General features: G+C 43.9%; 1 protein-coding gene across 3 annotated transcripts in view; it reads right to left on the reverse strand.

Annotated features, from left to right (window-relative positions):
- Positions 1-21,331, reverse strand: part of ATAD2 (ATPase family AAA domain containing 2) — a 393,801-nt gene that overhangs the window by 122,239 nt on the left and 250,231 nt on the right. For all 3 annotated transcript variants that reach the window (XM_030218745.1, XM_030218753.1, XM_030218736.1), the window contains exon 14: positions 6,536-6,695. In XM_030218745.1, coding sequence (XP_030074605.1) covers positions 6,536-6,695 — 160 coding nt within the window. The remainder of the gene's footprint in view (positions 1-6,535; positions 6,696-21,331) is intronic.

The raw sequence follows: 21,331 nt of genomic DNA on the forward strand, positions 1-21,331 counted from the left end.
TGGAGGAGACAGTCTCCTTTCTGGTGGAGGGGAAGGTTCAGAGGGAATCTCATAGGGCTCATCAGAAGAAAAGTACCTGGGATCCTCCTCTTGACTCCCAAGAACGCTCCTCTACAGTATTGGATAAGACCTCTCTGAGGGCACTCAGAGACTGAGCCTGCCTCGATGCCAAGGAACGACGTCCTTCATGGGGATGTCGACAGGCCGACGCCCGCCTGGACTGCGGCGAAGCTTCCTCCATCGAAGTCGAATCGACCAGGGTGGAAGGCGGCATCGAAGCTGGGGACCTCACCACAGAAGGGCCAGTTGTCACTGCAGCAGGCTGTACGAAAGGTGCAAGCACCCCCCCCCCCCCGACATCGAAGCAGACTGGCGCAGCAATCCTTCCATAAGCTCTGGAAACAGGGCCCGGATGCGCTCGTTGAGAGCCGCCGAGAAGGCTGCAGGGTCAGTGGAACAGCCGGTGTCAGAATCTGCCGAGGCTCGGGAGCAGGTACCGAGCTACCACGAGACCGACGCATCGGCACCTCCTGTATAGAGGGGGAGCGGTCCTCTCGGCGCCAACACTTCTCGGGTGCAAATTCTCAATGCCCCGGAGCTCCCGGCATGTGTCGAAGGAGAACGATGATGGTGCTTCTTCGCCTTCGCTCGACACCTATCATCGAGACTCCTCAGTACTGATGAGGACGTGGAACCCTCACGTCTCCTCAGGGCCGACAAAGGTCGGTCCCGGGGGAGGGGGGGCTGCATAACAGGAAGCCTCGAGGCAGATGGAGGACCCACTCAACGCCTCACTACTCCCAGCACGAGCTGGTCTTCTCAGCCATTACCTCTGCTCCCGATGTCGATACTTCCCCTCAATGTTGACGCCACCAACCTCAGTACTGATGTCGAAGGACCGGACCGAGCCCCAAAAAGCTTTTCTCGGACTTCGAGACGCTTGAGTCTGTTTCTCCATACGAAGACACAGACTAAGCGGCTGGGCTATGGTTGGGCCCAAGGCACTGGATACACCAACACGTGAGTATCGGTACCTTGAGATGGTCCGGTTGCACTGAGTATAATGCTTGAAGTCGCTGGGTGTCTGATGACATGGAATAAAAAACAGCTTTGGCGAAATCAAAAGACGCGATTGTGCCTATAAAAAAGAAAAAAAGGCACACACAAAAAAAAAAGGGGGAGAACCCGACCACCTCAAAAACAAAGAAAACTTTAAAAAAGGGGAAAAAATCTAAAAGGAAGCTACAGGTACTTTTTTTTTTTTTTTTAAGAAAATAAGCTGAAAAACTCGTCAAAGACTCTGTGCTCCTTTTCAAGCCCAGGAAAGACGAAAACTGCTGCTCCTTAACGAGGAGGAAAGAAAACTAAAGGGGTACGGTCGAGCGACGGGTGGGAAGTTGTCCACACGCCAGAAGACACTGGCAAAACTTTACTGTTTTTTGCTTGCAAAATTTGCCATTTCCTGGGCCGACACAGACATCAACCCACATGTGAGAACAAGCAGCCTGCGCCTGTCCTCGGAGAATGGATGATAGTGTCAAAATTAGCGTGCCGATTTACCAAACGGTAAGCCCACATTGGGCTTATCACCACTTAGTAAGAGATCTCCTAGGAGCGCTATCAACTGCAGAAGTAGCTCATAAGGAGCATTGTTACTGAGGAGATGCTTCAGAAGCCCTGTTGGTAGGGAACAGCAAGAAGAGGAATTGAAAGAGGCTACTGCTGGGGGCAAGGACATGACACCAAGGCTGCTACTGGGGTGGCTGGGTAGGCGACAGAGTTTTAAGTCTGTGATTGCTGGGGCAATGGGAGTGAAGCTGAAGCTGCTAGGCAGGTAAAACCAGCAGGGGGGACGGGTTAAACCTGCAGCTGTTGGGGGCACGTGGGCAATGGAGAGAGGCTAAGGCTGCAGCTTTGCGGAAGGGACAGGTGAATTGGTGCACCACCTCACTTACCCAAAGCCTCTCCTCATTGCCAGATACATTGTAGGTGGGTGGGTCGACCACAGGGACAGCAATAGCCTCTTATCTACTCCTTCCCTGCTACTCGTAACAACTTGTACATCCATTCAGAAATTCAAATCTGAACTGAACACTTTGCTGTTTACTAAGGTATACAGGTGTGGCTGAACCTGGCCGGGGGGTGTGCTTGGTTCTCAGTTGTTCTTCCTTTTTACACTTCCCCACTTTCCTATCAATTATTTGAATTTCTCCTTTTCCTTTATCTGATGCTATCTTTGCTCCTTCCCCCTCTTACCCCATTTAGACTGTAAACCACTTAGATATTCACTTGAACTGTATAGAAAATCCATATTAAAACCTGAAACTTGATTAAGCACTTTATGAATGATTTATAAATGTGCATAAATAAAATAAAAATTCCAGTCATTCCAAGCTCAGCTCCTAGATTTTTGGGCTGACACCTAGATCTTAAAAATTGTAGACCTACATTACACAATAATCTCCCAAGCAAATAAAAGAGGAGCACAACTAGCAACAGTCAAGTGGCTCATTCCAAACTATATCAAGAGAAGCAAAATTAAAATAGAACTGTGGGATCGCTTAGGAAAAGGAAGAGTTAGGGGTTACAGAGGATGAGCAGACTAGATGGGCCATTTGGCCTTTATCTGCCATCATGTTTCTATGTTTCCATGAACTTTTATGTTCAAATCTTTATTGAAGCAGAAATAAGGGATAAGTAAAACCACAGTGTTAAGCACCATCACTGAAATGGTATTTACAATGCAAAAGAGAACTTTCTTTTGACCAACAGCTAATGCAACAAACCTATTTGTTTATAAACATACGCTACCTCAGGAGAACACTGACATCGAAAACTTCCCTAATGAGTAGGACCCAACCACTGGAGAATACCCGGCTGAACGAACCTGTTTAAAATTCGCCCTCCTCACTGCCAAAACAGTTACCAAGGCAATTAGCAGGTTCTCCAACATGCACTGTAAACTAGATAACTGTCCCAGCTATCTAATGAAATCTGCCCCTAACCGCTTCATAGCAGACCTCACATCCCAACTAAATTACATGCTTCAGCAAGGTCTCTTCCCCAAGGAAACTGGCAATATCCTACTCACCCCGATACCAAAAGATACCAAGAAAAAAACAAATGAAATCACTATCGTCCCGTAGCATCTATCCCGTTGGTAGTCAAACTGATGGAAAGCATGGTGACCAATCAACTTACAGACTATATAAACAAATTCTCAATATCACACGAATCACAGTCAGGTTTCCGCCCCCTCCACAGTACAGAAACAGTACTACTCACTCTCCTAGCCAAATTCAAGCAGGAAATAGCAACAGGCAAAAACATCCTTCTCCAATTTGACATGTCTAGTGCATTCGATATGGTAAACCATAATATATTAATAAGACTACTAGATAAGTTCGGGATCAGTGGCAACATACTTAGCTGGATCAAGGGTTTCCTAACCACAAGAACATATCAAGTAAAATCAAACTCAAACATATCATCACCATGGAAAGCAGACTGTGGAGTACCACAAGGATCACCGCTATCACCAATCCTCTTCAACCTAATGATGACCCCACTAGCCAAGACCCTATCCAACCAAGGCCTTAACCCTTTCATCTACGCAGAAGATTTCACAATATACATTCCTTACAAAACTAAACTGACAGAAATCGCCAACGAAATAAACCTCAGCTTGATCATCATGGACTCCTGGGCAAATGCATTCCAAGTAAAACAAAAAAAACAACAAAACATTTATTTATTTATTAGTAAAACAGGCCGGTTTCTGACACAAATGAAGCGAGCGCTAGCAAGGTTTTCCTCGGAGTGTGTATGAGATTGACTGTGTGTGACAGAGAGAGTGAGTGAATGTGCGAGTGTGTGTGACAGAGAGAGTGTGAGACTGCTGGGTGCGAGTGTCTCTCCTCTGTCCCCCCCCTCCAGCCACCCAGTGATTCTCCTCTCTCCCCTGCTCCCCCTCCAGCCACCCAGCGATTCTACTTATTCCCTTGCCCCCCTCCAGCCACCCAGCGATGCTCTTCTCTCCCCTGCTTCTCCTCCAGCCACCCAGCGAGTCTCCTATGTCCCCTGCCCCCCTCCAGCCACCCAGCGATTCTCCTGTCTCCCCTGCTCCCCCTCCAGCCAGCCAGCGATTGTCCTCTGTCCCCTGCCCCACCTCCAGCCACCCAGCGATTGTCCTTTTTCCCTTGCCCCCCCTCCAGCCACCCAGCAATCTCATCTCTCCCCTGCCCCCCCTCTAGCCACCCAGCAATTCTCCTGTCTCCACGCCCCCCTCCAGCCACCCAGCAATTGTCCTATGTCCCCTGCCCCCCCTCCAGCCACCCAGCGATTCTCCTATGTCCCCTGCACCCCCCTCCAGGCACCCAGCGATTCTGCTCTCTCCCCTGCCCCCTCTCCAGCCACCCAGCGATTCTCCTTCCCCTTACAGCACCACACCGCCCAAATCTCTGCCCCTCCGCCAACCGCCCAACCTCTGCTGCCGTGAACAGCTCAGCGCGCACGCCCAATGAACGGTAGAGCCAATTGCCGCCATGCGCCTGCCCTCCCACCTGTGGTTGGTCAGTGCTGCGTGTGATGTACCCGAAGTACGCTGACATCACTTCAGGAGATGTATACAGCTTTAGAGAGAGCACGAATGCTTCAAGGCTTCACTTTCTCAGCTTCAGAACGTTGTATGTGCATTTTATTATATAGGATTTTATTTATTTAGATTTTGTTCACACTTTTTTCAGTAGTAGCTCAAGGTGTTACATTCAGGTACTCTAGATATTTCTCTGTCCCAGGAGGGCTCACAATCTAAGTTTGTGCCTGAGGCAATGGAGGGTTAAGTGAGTTGCCCAAGATCACAAGGAGCAGCAGTGGGATTTGAACCAGCCACCTCTGGATTGCAAGACCGGTGCTCTAACCACTCCTCCACACTGTCTCATCCTCTCATCCCAGCACAGCGCGGACAACACCACACTATCAACACCCCAGATTACATCCTCCCTATCTCAGACAGCCTGAAAATCCTCGGAGTTACCTTGGACCGTAATTTAACACTAGAGAGCCAAGCAGCATCCACAACAAAGAAAATGTTCCACTCAATGTGGAAACTTAAACGCGTGAAACAATTGTTCCCGAGGGAAATATTTCACAACCTAATACAATCAATGGTACTAAGCCATGTAGACTACTGCAACGGAATTTATGCGGGATGCATAGAACAAACCTTAAAGAAACTTCAGACTGCTCAAAACATGGCAGCTAGGCTTATATTTAAACGCGACTTGAAAGCGCAAAACCCCTCCGTGAAAAACTACACTGGCTCCCAATCAAAGAATGCATTGCTTTCAAAATCTGCACTCTGGTTCACAAAAAATTATCTACGGTGAAGCCCTGGGATACATGACAATCGACTTACCAACTAGAAACACATCTGAATCAACACGAACATATCTAAACCTGCACTACCCAAGCTGCAAAAAACTTAAATACAAATCAACTTATGCATCCAGTTTTTCCTACATAAGCACACAACTATGGAACGCATTACCAAAAGCCTTGAAAACGACGTACGACCACCAAAACTTCCGGAAAACACTAAAAACCAACCTGTTTAAAAAGGCACACCCTACCAATACAACTTAAATCCCGGATCTTCACAACACAACAAAACTAAAGAACGTCATGGTTAGTAAAACTCTTCCGTTGTTCGATTCCCCAATGTGGCTGTACCACATGAACTTTATCTTACCACAACATCACTATGTATTTGTTCACACCGGATTCTGCAAACGCCTCTCCGGTGCCATGTAAGCCATATTGAGCCTACAAAAATGTGGAAAAATGTAACAAATAAATAAGCATCCCAGCTACATACTGTAAATAGTTCAAATATAGTATAACACTATTCCAATTTAATACCCACCTCAACCACCCTGACCCCTCCAACACTTGGTTGGACATGAGGCTGGCATTTGTCATAACAAAAATTAGAATTTACATATTCAAAACCCTACTATGAGGGGTCTGTGTAAGAGTATTCTAAAATGGTTCCCAAGTCTTCAGTAGAGATACTCCTTTGGCAATGGTCAAGTCTAAGACCCCAATTTTGTCCATGGTCAAAGTAATCATTAAAGAATGCCACCAAGGTATGGATGGGGGATCTTGTGAGGGCCAATATGGCAACACTTATGTTCTTAATATAGATCTCTTCAGAAATTCTGTAATCCCAGGTGGAACAGGAAATCAGATGGCATACTTAAACATTCCTTGGCTGAGGTTTTACCATCACTGACCACATTCTAGAAATATGGGAGGATAACTGTTGCAAAAATAAGTTGTCATGAAGGCAGAGCCAAAACATGAGACTCAATTTGCATTAGGCTGCCAACATGTCAAACAATAATCAGCCTCTTGGAGTTTGGCTCTAAAAGAAACAGAACTTTTATACTGGTACTAGAGAAACATTTGCAGGTAAACTACTATACTACCCTAGCATAAAACAGCTTGCTATCGAAGAGCTAATGTAAGTCCTTACCTCTCTATCTGGTAAGCTGAAAAGGAATTCTCTATCAAAGCGCCCAGGTCGTCTTAAAGCAGGATCTATGGAATCCAGTCTGTTGGTAGCTCCAATTACCACAATCTCTCCTCGACTGTCTAAACCATCCATCAGAGCCAGCAGTGTGGATACTATAGAACTAACCAGCAGAATTGTGTGTTACTTTGCAATATATATTCAAGTCATACATGATGTAACTATGTCAATTTAAATTTGTTTAATTTATATAGGTAAAGGATCAGACAAAGAAAATGACACTGCCACAGGAAACATTCTGGCATGTCCATGTTGAATAGCAATATCTACATGTATGTATGACACACCCAGCAACAGATTAATGCAACGGAAAAATTAATCTTACCTGCTAATTTTTTTTGCTTGAGGTCTCCAAACCAGTCCTGTTGAGTGGGTTGTGTCCCCCTACCAGCAGATGGAGAGACTACTAAGGTTGTGACATCTCCTATAAGGGGTCCTGTACACCCCTGAACTAGCCAGAATTACTATTGTCAAAGCAAGATGAAAATGGATGATCAACCCCAAAACACTGGGGCAAGCAATCAACCAGCAGAGGAAAATGGAGGTTAAGTTACCCCCTAGGGCAGAGGTCTCCAACAAGAGGCCCATGGGCCGCATACGACCCCAGTAATCCATTTTTATAGACCCATAACCAATAGCTGAAAAATTGAATTTGCGCAGTAGAATGATGCGGCACTTCTTAGAGGTGGGTAGAGAAAAGGCCCTGTGAAGCACCACCGAGTCATGTGTGCCTGCATGCCATGCGTGGTCGCATGCATGCCAATGAGGCACACACTACCCAGTGGAGCTTCGTGGGGCCTTTTCTCTACCTGCCTCCCGACTGTTGCATCTTTCAGATGAGCAAATTCAATTTTTAAGTACTATCCCATCGACAATGTGTCTGACAGGCAGGTCACAAAGGGTGATTCCAAAGGCAGGATAGAATTATTCATACCAGCTTTACTGTTGTGCACTATCCCTGCTGGCCTTTGAGATACTATTCAGAAATGAAATTATGATTCCAGATGTGGATCCCCAGTTAGTAACAGTGAGAAACAGAGAAGTCTGCATCTTAAAATATTCATTATTTTTATACAGGAGAGGAGAGTTAGTGCTTGCACGTGTACAGCAGTATTTCATTAATGCTCTCATGTGTGCTACTCAGGAGTTACATTTATTGGTTTTGCAACTCTTAAGCCAAAATAAAGTGAGTTTCAAAAAAATATATCCTTGTAGAATCTTAGTATTTTTAACTATTTTATTTATGACATTTGTAATCTGCATTAGCACTAGCAGAACTCAGGTTCAATGTGGCTTACATAACAATTAGAAAAGCATGAACATGTTCAAAATATATCAACAGAAAGCAAATTACATCATTTCTTGTATACCGCTAACATCCCCTTTTCCAGGGTTCCGTGCGGTTTACATCCTAGGTGAGACAAAAGTGATCGTATTAGTGTGAGATATGAAAAACATTAGTGATCACTGGTGTACTGCATGAGACTAAAAACACATTAAAGGAAAGGATAATGGATGATACTAGGAAGTAGAAGTCATGATGGATTATTATGAAGCAGTCTTTGGGAAGAGAAAGGTTTTTAACCTCTTCTTGAAGTTGAGGTAGCCGTTTTCTGTTCTGATGGAAATAGGTAGAGAGTTCCATATTTTGACTCCAAGTATGGGAAATAGCTGAAAATCTTCTGATTTTAAATTGACTTTTGAAACAGTGATGCTAGTATTAGTTGTTTGTCTTTTAGACTGGTCCAGATATAGCGAAGCAGTCTTAGCAGTTCAGAGGTGAAGCCCTGTAACATTTGAAAAACTAAACAAGAAGCTTTGAACCTGAGCCTTTCTGCTATGGGAAGCCAGTGCAGTTTGTTAAAAGATGAGTTGAAACACTAGTATATCTATTCAATCTGTATATTAGTCTAGAAGCTGTATTCTGTATGATTTGCAGTTTATTCTGATATTGACACTTAATACCAAGAAATAGAACGTTATAGTAATCCAAGTGAGGTAGGACCAGTGCATTTTTGCTAGCAAAAAAGGTGCCGGTACTCAAATGCCAGGCCACCCTTTAGAGGTGGGGTAATCACTGAGGAACCCATCCTACAATAGCCAGGCTCCCTGCAAGCAGTCACAGAATCTATGGCAAGGTAGAATTGTTGTGTAGAACCTGAGCTCTTTCATTAAAACTTGGGGACCATGGGTCAATTTTAGTAGACAATGGAAAAGGTGCCGGTACTCAGTACACCCGAGTATCCCCTCAAAAAAAGCACTGGGTAGGACTCGCATCTGGACTAGTAGTGCGAACGCCTTTTGGTCGAAGAATGGTCTGACTAGATGTCGCTGTCTCATTTTGAATAGTGTTTTCTTCCATAGCTGATTAATATGGGAAGAGAAGGCGAGTGAAGAATCAAGCAAGACCCCTAATACTCTGGTTTCAGACTCGACTGTAAAGCTTTGACCATTGGACAAAGGTGTTGATGATGGGACCTCAACTCCCTGATTTTGGAACCACAGGATCTTGTTTTTTTTTGTGCATTCAGTTTCAGTGTATTGGACAGGGCCCAGGTGCTAACAGCAGTCATACCATCCGTGTAGGATAATAGTAGTTCATTAAGACCCAGATGTACTGAGGCAAGGGATGACAGAAGTTGAACAGGATTGGTAAGAGGGGAGATCCCTGCAGGACCCCACAGTGAGTAGATCAGCAGTGGGAAACTTAATTGTTTTGCTTGACAGAATAGCTATGATTTGGAAGGAATTCACTGAACCATTTGAGCACAGTCCCAGTTATTCCTATCTGATCCAGGTGTTCCAGTAGCAATGTGTAGTCAACTGCATCGAATGCCGCCGATGTATCAAATTGGAGAAGAATTACTTGGTAGCTTTTGCATAGGTGTTTGACATATGTAGTTAGAACTAGTAGTGATGTTTCCATACTATGGGACGATATGAAGCCAAATTGTGACCAGTGTAAAATAGAAAATTTTTCCAGATACTACTAATACAGGTTTCTAATGCTTTAGTAAAAAAGGGGTATGCTTGCCACTGGATGGTAGTTTGCAGGCGGTGTTACATCTCGCCCAGATCCCTTCAGAAGTGGAGTGAGAACAATTTTGCCCATATCAGGAGGAAGAGAGACAGTTTTTAACAGCTCATTGAGATCATCGAGTAACCAGTTTACTGCTTCCATAGGGATGGATCTGAGTAGTTGTTTTGGCCATTGATTCAGGGAGCAGTTGGCTTGGGAGCATTTCAACAGTATTGATCTTACATCCTCAGCTATCAGTGGTTGAAAAGATTCCCAGTTTTGCTCAGTTTTGAGTCCTTGGGTTGTAGGATTTCCAACAATTACGGATAACTATGGGTTGGGCTATTTTCCTGTGTTGGAGTAGCCTTATATAGTTCGGACCTAATTTGGAGGATCTTATTGGTGAAATGATCAGCGAGGTCTTGGGCAGTGGGACATGTTTACTGTGCATGTTCATCCTTATTAGTGAAAGCTAGTATTTTAACGAAGGAGAAAATTTTTTGTCAAGATCTTGACCCATTAGGCTGCTATAGTATTAGCATTTTGAGTCAGCTACCTTCTTTTGTAGAGTCGGAAGGCTGACTTCCACTTGGATTTATCAGGAGTATCTTTGTTCTCTCTCCATTGCTTTTCAAGGCGTTAACATTCCTTTTTTAGAATGTTAAGTTCCTCTGTAAACGATGGCGAATTTCTGGATGCCTTGACCTTTTTAGTGGTAAATGAAGCAATTTTGTCAAGTATGGCTTTCACCTTGGTGTCCCCAGCAGGATTTGATCAAACCATGTGTAGGAGATGCAGTAGTGAGGGAATCTGTTAGCTCCAACCAGAAAGTGGCTTTGTTGATTTTACCTCTGGTGGAGATGAGTTTAGATGACTTGTGGCTGGTTAAGCTCGACATACAGACATCAACAGTAAAATCCAGTTGGAAATCGTCAGACCATGGTACTGGCTTCCATTTGAATTAACTAATCAAGCTATTAGGATAGGATGTCATGAAGTCTAGCATTTGTCCTTTTTCATTAGTTGCACCCTTGGAGAATGTAGTTAGTTCACAGTCCTTCAGGAATGATTTGATGTTGTGGACACTGGTGTCTGTATCATTTTCCTAGTGTAGGTTTAAGACTCCCAGGAACATAATCCTTGAGAACTGTGACATGGCAGAGGAAGTAACCTCTACAAGTAGTGATTCTACCTTGGACCAAGCTCCTGGAGGACAGTAAATGAGGAGTAGGGCAATTTAAATTTGCCTCTTTTGAATCAACGCAGAATTTGCATAGCATGTATTCCAGTTCAGGGAAAACCCCAGAACTAAAAAGATGTGGGGAAAAAAAAGATAAGAGGAAATCCACCTCCTTTTTTACCTTGTCTTGGAGAATGAAGAATACCATAACCGGGTGGATAGATGTGGGGCAGTATTGGACTATCAACTTTTGTAAGTCATGTTTCTGAGATAAACAGAAAGCCCAGATCCGAAGATTCTAGCAGATCCCCGAGTAAGAGAGCCTTGTTTCCAACATATCTAGCGTTGATACAGATGGCTGGGACAGGAGTTGAGACTTGTGTTCCAAAGGGGAGAGTTGTTTGGTTAATTGCAAAAGGTAGCGAGATTTTTTTTTTAGGGCGTTGAATGTTAGCCATTTTTTTTCTGGTCCATAACCATAGTAGTATTCTGATGGTATATACTGGCATTGTCTAGCAGGTACCTGACATTACAATTAGGGTGTTTCTTAGTACAGGATTTTCTAGACTTTTCATAGATTACGGGGATAGGATTAGGGTGGTAGGTTGCCACCCGACGTGCTCAAGAGTGCTAAGCAAATCCATATGAGCCACTTAATGGTGATAGCTTTTTGAGCTAGTTTAAGTCAGTTGAGTTTAGTGCTCTTTTTTTAAATCATACATGTGCACATTTCAGAACAGAGTTTTCCTTGGAGGCAGAAGCTACCGATGGTAAGGAGCGATCATGGTGTCTCAGGAAATCATAAGATGGGGAAGTGTAGATGTGCTAGTGTGGCAGACTTCAAAATGACACTGACTCGCTGTAATTAGGTAGGGTTCTCTCATTTAAGTTACCATTTTTCCAAAGTTAGTCATGCAGCAGTAGGGAGAGTTTATATCAGGCAAGAGGCCACAGTGTAATTCTCACGTTATAGAGTTGTTGAATTCCTTTGATTGCTGTTTGAAGTATATGGTTATAAGTACAGAGCTTAGCAGGTCAAGTATTTGGAGAGAATTGACCTTAAGCATTCCTTGGGTTCCTCTAATAGGCTGCCGTTCTTCCATAGTCAGTCATGCAACTTTGAAGGGAGAGTTTATGGCGAACGCCAGGCCACAGCGTGGCTCTCATGGTTACAAATTCAGATATTTCTTATTCACTCAGGAAAAATGTCAGGAAGAATTATTTCATGGAGAGGGTGGTAGATATTGCCCTTCCGCAAGAGGTGGTGGTGATGAAAACGACGGAATTCAAAAATGTGTGAGAAACACAAATGAATTTTGCTCAGAAGGAATGGATCCACAGAAGCTTAGCAGAGATTGGGTGGCAACATCAGTAATTGGGAAGCAAAGCTAGTGCTGGGCAGAATTCTACGGTCTGTGCCCTGAAAATGGTAAAGACAAATCAAGGTCAGGTATGCATATAAAGTATCACATGTAATGAGTTTATCTTGTTGGGCAGACTGGACCGTACAGGTCTCCATCTGCTGTCACCCACTATGTTACTATACATTCAAGATAAAGGCTTGGAAATACTGCAAGCAATGAAGAGGGGAGGACGAGATCTGAGTAGTTCGGATATTTGTAAGACAAAGACTTCAGTGACCTTAACCATACCTTGGAATGTAGCCAGGGGAAATGCTTGGTAATTTGTTTTTTTTAAAGTCCAGTATCTAATATTTTACAAGCACTTCTGTTAATTAAAGACATGCAGATGGTTGCGTTTTACTCCTGTGAAATTATTTGGAAGTTTTAATGCCGAGGACGTTTCAGCAAGATAACAGAGCTTTAGAGATCGTATAAGTTATAGATATGAACATTAACTCACAAGTTGTAGTGGTGGTTTCAGTTAGCAGTTTCTTTCTTATCCTGGTGTCCTTTGTTCCAATTGATGCAGATCTCTGGAGGTTTTTCAGTTATAAATCCAGCTTATTTCATAAGCAAAGAAAGTCAAAGATCAAAGGCCTCCAGCAATAGAGAAGCAAATGGCTGTACTTGGCATTTATATGTGAATTTCTTTGGAAAATTAATACGGGGGGGGGGGGGGGGGGGGGGGGGGGTCGATGGTTAACTTTAGATTTAAGGAACCTAGCAGATTCAGAATTTTAAAAATAAATAGTTTTACGTAGTTAAAAATTTAACTCACAAAATGTAGGTTTGAACTTTATAGTTTCTGGTTCTGGTATCCTTAGATGGTCCAATTGATGCAGGTTGCTCTAGGCTTTTTCTTTGTTGTTCAGGAGATGGGTTACATGTAAATAATATAGATCCAACACCGATCACAGAGCATGAGGAGAATTATTTGTAATATGAAGGGAAGATGAAAGTTTCTTTTCTCCAGCCAAAATAAATGAAAAGTTCAAAGTAAAATTGAGGACTGGTGCCTCAACACTGACTGCTTTTTTACAACACAAGCTGACTTTGGCTCAAAGACTTATTTTGTTGTTCTCCAGCTGCCTGACTGGGTGGCTAGGTTCACATCAAGCTCTGCCACTAAGATTAAATATGTATTTTCTTTTGTACTCTATCTACAAAACAGAAAAATAGAAAATAAAAATGTACATTTTCCCCAAAGTGGATACATCTCAATCCTTAAAAAGTATTAATATTTATTTCTACCTTTGTCTGGGTATTTTATTTTTCTGATTGGGCTGGTTCCAGTCTCTTCTCCACTTTCCTTGGGTCAGCCTTTTCCCAAACTATTATCCAAGTTTACCTTTCATTTCTTCTCTCTTCTTGTCTTCTTTTCCATCTCTGCATCTGTCTGACCTGATCTTTCTTTTTATGTGTTTTTCCCCACTTTTCCACCCATTTGATTTTACCTTAAGGGCCCTGTTTACTAAGATGCACTATAGGTGCACTAAAAACCAGTGCACGTCAACGCCAGAGACACATGGGTGCATGCCAATGTCTAACACGTGCTACAAAGTTAGTGTGCCAACAGCGCAGCTTAGTAAACAGGGCCCTAATGCTCTGTCTCCTTTTCCCCTTATCAACCTTGAGTTAGGAACAGATGTAATTAAATACTAGTTAGATAACTGAAATGTGGAGGAAAAAGATAAAGGGCTAGGATTAACTGGGATAAGTGGGAGGTGGGATGAAGTAAAAATTAATGCCAAGAGTTTGAGAAGAGTGCTCATTTCCTTAAAGGCTAGACTGAAGAAGTGAGTTTTCAATAGACTTTGGAATAACAAATAAAATTGGTGCATTTGACGGTTTTAGGTAAAGAGTTCCCAATTTTAGTGCCTTGATAGAGAAAGTTAGCAGTATGTATTATTTTGTAGGTTACTTTCTTACAATTCAGGAAAAGTAGGATAAGATATTCTCTACATGATTTAGAAGCATTACAGAGTAATTCAATGAAGATGTTCATGTTTATTAGGGCAGAACCATACAAAATTTTGTGAATTAAGGTACATAGCTTGAATGATATGAATTACATGTGTAAGCCTACAATCTTTTGGTGGCCCCTGGAGCTCTCATGTCCACTTTGCGGCTCTTTACCTGAAAAAGGTTGGAAGACCACTGCCCTAAGGCCAGAAACTCCGGCTCCAGATTAAAAAAAAAAAACAAAACCCCGACATGAACAATGCTTCATGTTCTCAATAAAATAGCTCTGAAGGGACTTCCGGTGAAGGCATGGAGCGGTGAAGATGCAAGACAGCACTGCTCTGGGGCGCCTTTATAAACCAGCGCTAGTAGAACCGACTACCCGTCCAAATCCGAAATAAAATCAAAAGGAGGACCGGAGTGTACACCTGGCGACTTGCGGTGACTGGGAAGAAGCAATTGGCAACGAAATCGGGCCGTAAAGACCCCAGAGATAAGACCCGCGCCATAGAAAACAAAATGGCGAACAGGGCAGCGCCGACATCGCCGTCCCCTAGCTCACTGTGGGCCGCAGAGATTACCGAAGAGGTGAAGGCGGCGGTAGAACAAACGGTGGGAGCTAAGTTACAGCTCATAATGGATAAACTAGAAGGACTGACTGAGAAACATACGCAGCTCTAACAAACTTCAAGCGGTGCAGCAGAGAATCGGGCAGGTAGAGGAGAATATTCAAAAGGTTTCAGAAGAACAACCTAGACTGCAGAAACGTCTAGCAGAGGTGGAGGCAAAACTTGATGATCTCAAAAATAGATTGAGAAGGAATAACTTGCGCCTCGTGGGGCTGCCTGAAAGCTTGCCAGAACAAAATTTGTGTGTGTTCCTGGAAAAATGGCTACCAGAGGCGCTGGATAATAAGGAGTTGATGACGGCTTTGCGGGTGGAAAGAGCGCACAGACTGGGACAGAGAAGGGAGGACACGGGAAGATCCAGAGTGGTGATTTTTAAGATTTTGAACTATGCCCACAAAATGATATTACAAGAACTACATGCAGGCAAGCAGCTCGAGTACAAAGGAAAGAAAATCCTATGCTTTCAGGATTATTCTACTGCAGTGTCCACAGCTTGAAAAGGATTTGCACCGTTGTGCACTAAACTCTTTGGGCATAAGTATAAATTCAGCCTGCTTTATCCCGCCAAGCTAAAGCTGATGGAAAATGGGCAGTCTATTTTGAGAAAGTGGAAGAAGCAACCGCGTATGTAGATCGACTGCTGGCTGAGGCTGGGCAGGAGATCTGTGGAAGGGAAATGACCTAAATTGAGCACTGTAAATCACAGTTATGTTCCAACTGCAGGAATCACGTTATAAAAGTTAAAAGTTATAACCTGTCGCAGAGTTTGCCTGACAGAGTGATTGGAGTGGACGGAGAGTAAACTGCTAAGGAGTTAGTACTTTGAGAACTGAGATCAACTGCTGCTGTTTGGTTTTTGAAAGTTTTGAGCGGGCCCGGTTGTTGGAGGAGACCAGGACACTCGGCAGAGTAGAATGCCAAGGAAAAGCATCAGAGTGGAGAGCTGGGTATATATAATGAGAATACTGAATGTCTGGAACTATATAGAGGACTGCACCTAGCTCTCAAAAGAATGGTGAGAAGAGAGATGCATGAAAAAGACAGATGGGTAACAAAATAGACAAGGTTACAGAGGCGCCCGAGCCTTGGGAAAACAGGAAGTTATGCCTAGTGGCATGAAGGGATGGCAAGTGGGGGGGGGGGGGGGGGGGGGGGGGGGGGAATGAGGGGGGTAAGCAAAAGCAGGGAGGGGGGTTGGGGAGGGAGGGTGCAGTCCTGGATGCATGTTATCATATAAAATGGGTAGGGCACACAGAATCGTGGGTAGTCCAACTAATGCGGACACTAGTGGTAAAATGGGCCGAGGGGGTGGAGCTAGGACACTCTTGGTCAAAATGGAGTACATGATAACAGCTGGTGGAATATCATAGGGATGAGAGAGGAGTTACTTGACAACATTGCAAATAGTGACATGGAATGTGGGGGGTATACACTCACCGGTTAAGTGACAAAAAGTATTGAAAATATTGAATGACAAAAAAGTGTCAATAGCATTTTTGCAGGAGACGCATCTGGCTCGAGAGGAACATGCTAAACTGAAAACATGGTGGGTGGGAGAAATATATGATGCCCCAGCGGTAGGAAAAAAGGGAGGCGTAGCGATCTTAAGAAAAACTATTAATGTGGAGGTTAAAAAGGTGGTGGCAGATGTGGGGGGGGAGGTATGTCCTGGCATCTGTGATAGTGGAACACCAACCGCTACTGCTTTGTAATATTTATGCTCCAAATACTTATGATAGGCAATTTTTTCCACAAATCATTAGGAAAATGCATGTACTAGGAGATTTACCGGTGGTGATGGGGGGAGACATGAATGATGTAATGGATCCAGAGAGGGATAGATCTAAACCCACGGGGAAAGAGCTGGCAAGAAAGGAAAGAGGTATATCTAAGATATGTGGCGCTTTGGAGCTGGTGGACGTGTGGAGGATGCTGCATCCAGTAGACAAGGATTTTACCCACCTATCCAGAGCCCATCAAACAATGTCTAGAATCGACTATATACTGATCTCAAGAGACTTAATGACAAAGGTGGAGGAGGCTCAAATTGGGTCTATAATGATTTCAGATCATACTTGGGTGAGGCTGCAACTGCGGATAGGTGTGGGGAGACCACAATTTGGAGCTTGGAGATTTCCAGCCCATTTGTATCGGGATGCCCAGTTCCTGCCTTTCCTGCTGGAGAAGTGGAAAGAGTATAGTACGAATAATGACCAACATAGGGCAGAACCAGTCCTCTTCTGGGAGACGGCGAAGGCGGTCCTCAGGGGGGATGTTATCTCATATCCGGCAAACAAAAAGAGGGCTAGGGATGGGGAGGTGATCAGATTAGAAAGGCAAGTGGTGGCATTGCGGAAGAAATATTATTATTATTTATCGCATTTGTACCCCACATTTTCCCACCTTTTTGCAGGCTCAATGTGGCTTACAGAGTGTTATTATAATGTAGTCATTACATGATCTTAAATACAGTCAATAGTAGGCTGAAGGTAGATGAGGATTTAGATGGGAAGGTGTTAGGTAAGGTCGTGTGAGAGGTGTTTGATGAACCTGAATGGTTTAAGGGATGATTTATTTCATTAAGGATGTCTTTTGTAGGCTTTGTTGAAGAGATGCGTCTTCAACGATTTGCAAAAGTTGGTTAGATTGTCCATGGTTTTCAGGGTCATGGGTAATGCGTTCCATATCTGTGTGCTTTTGTATGCAAATATGGGCAAAAACATGATCTAGGCATCCGCAGACAGTTGTTAGAAACCCAACAGACTTTAAATGAAACATTACAGGACAGGACTCAGAAATCTGCCATATATTATAAATATCAACTTTATAAATTTGCCAATAAGAGTGGGAGGTTCTTGGCTAGGATAGCCCACAAGAGGCTAAGCGCTAAGAAAATACTTACCATGGAGAATAGCACGGGTGGGAGAGTAAATAAGGATGAAGGTATAGTTAATATATTGCAAGAGTTCTTTGGAAATTTATATATGCAGCAGGAAGACCTGGTGCGAACTAGTGAGGCCTACTTACATAGTGTGGACTTACCACAGGTCTCGATGGAGGAGGTGAAAGCACTAAATGCGCCAATAGCAGAAGAGGAGGTGGAGCTGGTAATAAAATGGAGTAAGTTAGGTAAGGCACCAGGGCCGGACGGTCTTAGGAATGAATTTTATAAAATCTTAAATAAAGAGATAAGCCCATTGCTAGCCAAGGTCTTCAATGTAGCCATACAACAGGGACAGATGGCGAGACATCTTAATAGAGCCCAAATCAGTGTACTGCCGAAACCATGCAAACCAGCTAATAAGCCAGACTCATATAGGCCTATTTCCTTGCTGAATGTCGAGTTAAAATATATAGCTAAGATCTTAGCAAACAGGCTGGCGAGGTTTTTACCGGAGTTGGTTATGGATTCCCAAGTGGGATTTGTACGTGGGAGAGTGATCGCTAAGAATATGCGCCAGATATGGGTGGCCTGAGAGAAGGTAAGACTTGAACATACCCCGGCCTTGTTAATAAGCTTCGACGCGGAAAAAGCGTTTGACCGAGTAGACTGGACCTATTTGTTTGGAGCATTGACGGCCTATGGCATCATGGGATTTTTCGCACAGGCTGTTCGGGCCCTATATGCGAGCCCTATGGCTCAGATATATGCAAATGGGCTCCAGTCTGCTTGGTTTCCGATACGGAGGGGCACGAGGCAAGGCTGCCCACTATCGCCACTCTTTTTTATCTTGGCGCTAGATCCTCTCAAGGAAAATCCATAACATAGACATAGGGGTTAGGGTTGGAGACTTCACCTTTAAACAGCTGCATTCGCAGATGACTTGTTAGTTCTTCTTACAGACCCTGAGTGATCATTTCCACATCTTATGGAAAGTTTAGAGGAATATGGGGACTTTTCTGGGTTTCGGTTAAACCTTTTGAAATCTGAGGCTTTGGCTAGCACAGAAAAACAAGCAGGGGTGGGGGGATAGGTTCCCATTAAAGTGGGCGCAAGGAGCTTTTAAATATCTGGGAATACAGCTCCCCATGGACATCAGGTGGATTCAAGACAAATGTCACCCAACTATTAAGGGACACGAGGGAACAGCTGGCAAGGTGGGAGGTGTTGCCGGTGTCTCTCATGGGCCGTATACAGTTATTTCGCAAGATAGTTTTCCCCCGGTGGCTTTATGTATTACAAATACCACCACTGAGGTTGGCCAAACAAGAAATAGTGGTGTTGAGGAGAATGGTGGTTAAGTTCTGTTGGGCAGGGAAAAAACCTAAAATGAAATGGCAATACCTACTTGGGAACTGGAGAAGGGGGGGGGGGGGGGGGGAACTGGGGTTACCAGACATGCGTGAATATAATCAGGCTTGCCTCTTAAGACACTTGCAAGATTGGATTTTAGGCAGAACTACATATACAGATGTGGAGTTGGAACGCACGTATTCTCTCCCTGGCATGTTAATTATCTATTGCATATTAAGAGAAAAAGACAAATACCGGAAAGAATTAGAGATTGCATATTGTTGGAGTCGCTGTGGTACATGTGGAGGGAATTATTAGCTAAGTGCGATCAGGACCCAACCTGCAGCATATTATTGCCATTAGATGGTAATGACGACTTCACGTCAGATAGAGATAATGCAGTATTTCGTAAATTACGGGAACAAGGAGTAAAACTGCTAGAAAGTTTCATCCAAGAAGAAGGTACCCTGCTCCCCACTGCTGAATTCCAGCAACAATGTTCAGGGGGGCCAGCTGAGGTACTAGCTTACCACCAACTAGATCACTATGTGCATAGTCACCCAAAAGAGAGTTTGGCCCCTGAGTTTGGAAGGAAGATTTGAGCCTTTCTGGAAGGGGATGCACTAGGCCAAGTCTCGGTGTCTTGGTTCTGTAGGGAGTTAGAGAAGGGTCAGCGGGAGAGGCAGGTAACTGAGGTAGCAGAAAGGTGGAGCGCGGAAGCACGGCACCAGATCTCCGAGCGTCACATACACCAATCAGTGGTGGGAACACCGAGAATAGTTCACAACGCGGAGCTACAAGAGCCTATTTTTCTCCGGGAAGGGCATTCCATGCAAAAGTCACACAATCTGATAACTGTCTAAAATGTAAGCAGGGAAAGGCAACTATAACACACTGCATTTGGCAATGCAGGTTCATCAAAACCTTTTGGGGGAGACTAGGCAAATTTATGGGAGAAACGCTGGGATCGTGCGTCGTCCTAACTTTTGAGAGAATGTTGTTGGGTATACCTGGGCATTGGGGTATAGGTACACAGGGAGAAAGAATATTCTTGAGCAAGGCATGCATAGTGGGGAAAAAGTGCGTTCTTAATCACTGGATAATGGACATGCCTCCCTCTTACTGGTATTGGAGGAATAAGGTCCATCAGTTAATGTTATGGGAAGCGAGAGGAGCGAGGTTAACCCCTAAAAGACAAATGCGTTTGAGTGTCTGGGGGAAATATCTAAATATGATATCACCCCGAGCGCGCAGTCATGTGCTTAATAGACTACCCTGGGAGACTGGAAGAGATCGAACAAAGTATGAAACATGCAACAGGTAGGAGGGTGGGGGAGGGGAGGGAAGGGCAGGATAGGGCTAGGAGGGCGGAAGGGCTTAGGAAGGTATATAGAATTGGTATTTTAAAAATAAACAAGAATTTTAACAGATCATTCTCACACTAGTAGGGAGAGGAGGGAAAGGTAAAGGGGGTGGGGAAGAGTGATTTATATATAAAAGTTTATGACAGGTTGAAAATGCACCCACAGGGAAGACACGATAATAGACAACTTGTGTGACTAAGTGGGATAGCTCGTTGATGCAATGTTATTGTATGCAGCATACTGTTTTGATTGTTCATCTACACACGTTTGTGTTATTGTATATTCAAAATGTGGATGAGAATTTTTGTTTAGGAATGTCATCAATAAAAATCGTTGAAACATAAAATAGCTCTGAATTCTGTACTCTGGCTGTTGAAAGAAAAAAAATTCAATGGGTACTGGACTGGTTTGGAGGCCTCAAGGAAAGAAAATTAGCAGGAAACATCTCATTTCTCCTTACTCATTGGCTCTCCAAACCAGTCAGAAAAGTGGGAAGTATCAACGCAGTATTCAATGAGGGCAGGAAGCAGCCAAACCAACTGCCAAAACCCTGGTCCCAAATGGTGCATCCAGTCGCGTTTTAACATCCAACCTGTAATGTCTGCTCCACCCAGGATAAGGCCTGGGCCCTGGTCAAATACACCTTTAATACTGGTAGCCCCTGACTCCTCGTCAGAAGGTAGGCTGATGCAACCACTTCTTTGATCCATCTGGCAAGAGTGGCTTTGGAGGCCATGACTTTTCCGTGGCCCCCAAAACAAAACAAACCCTGTGACTGCCTATACTTCTCTGTATGCTTCAGATATAGACTCAATGCCCTCCTTACATCCATGCAATGTAGCTGGTTCCCGTCCTTCAAATCCCGAGAATCTTTCAAACCTGTAAGCGAAATTGTCCAAGATGGAAAGGGGAAACCACTTTAGGATGAATGGATAGCACCAGATGCAT

This window comes from Microcaecilia unicolor, chromosome 1 (genome assembly GCF_901765095.1).
Source record: "Microcaecilia unicolor chromosome 1, aMicUni1.1, whole genome shotgun sequence".
Classification (NCBI taxonomy): Eukaryota; Metazoa; Chordata; class Amphibia; order Gymnophiona; family Siphonopidae; genus Microcaecilia; species Microcaecilia unicolor.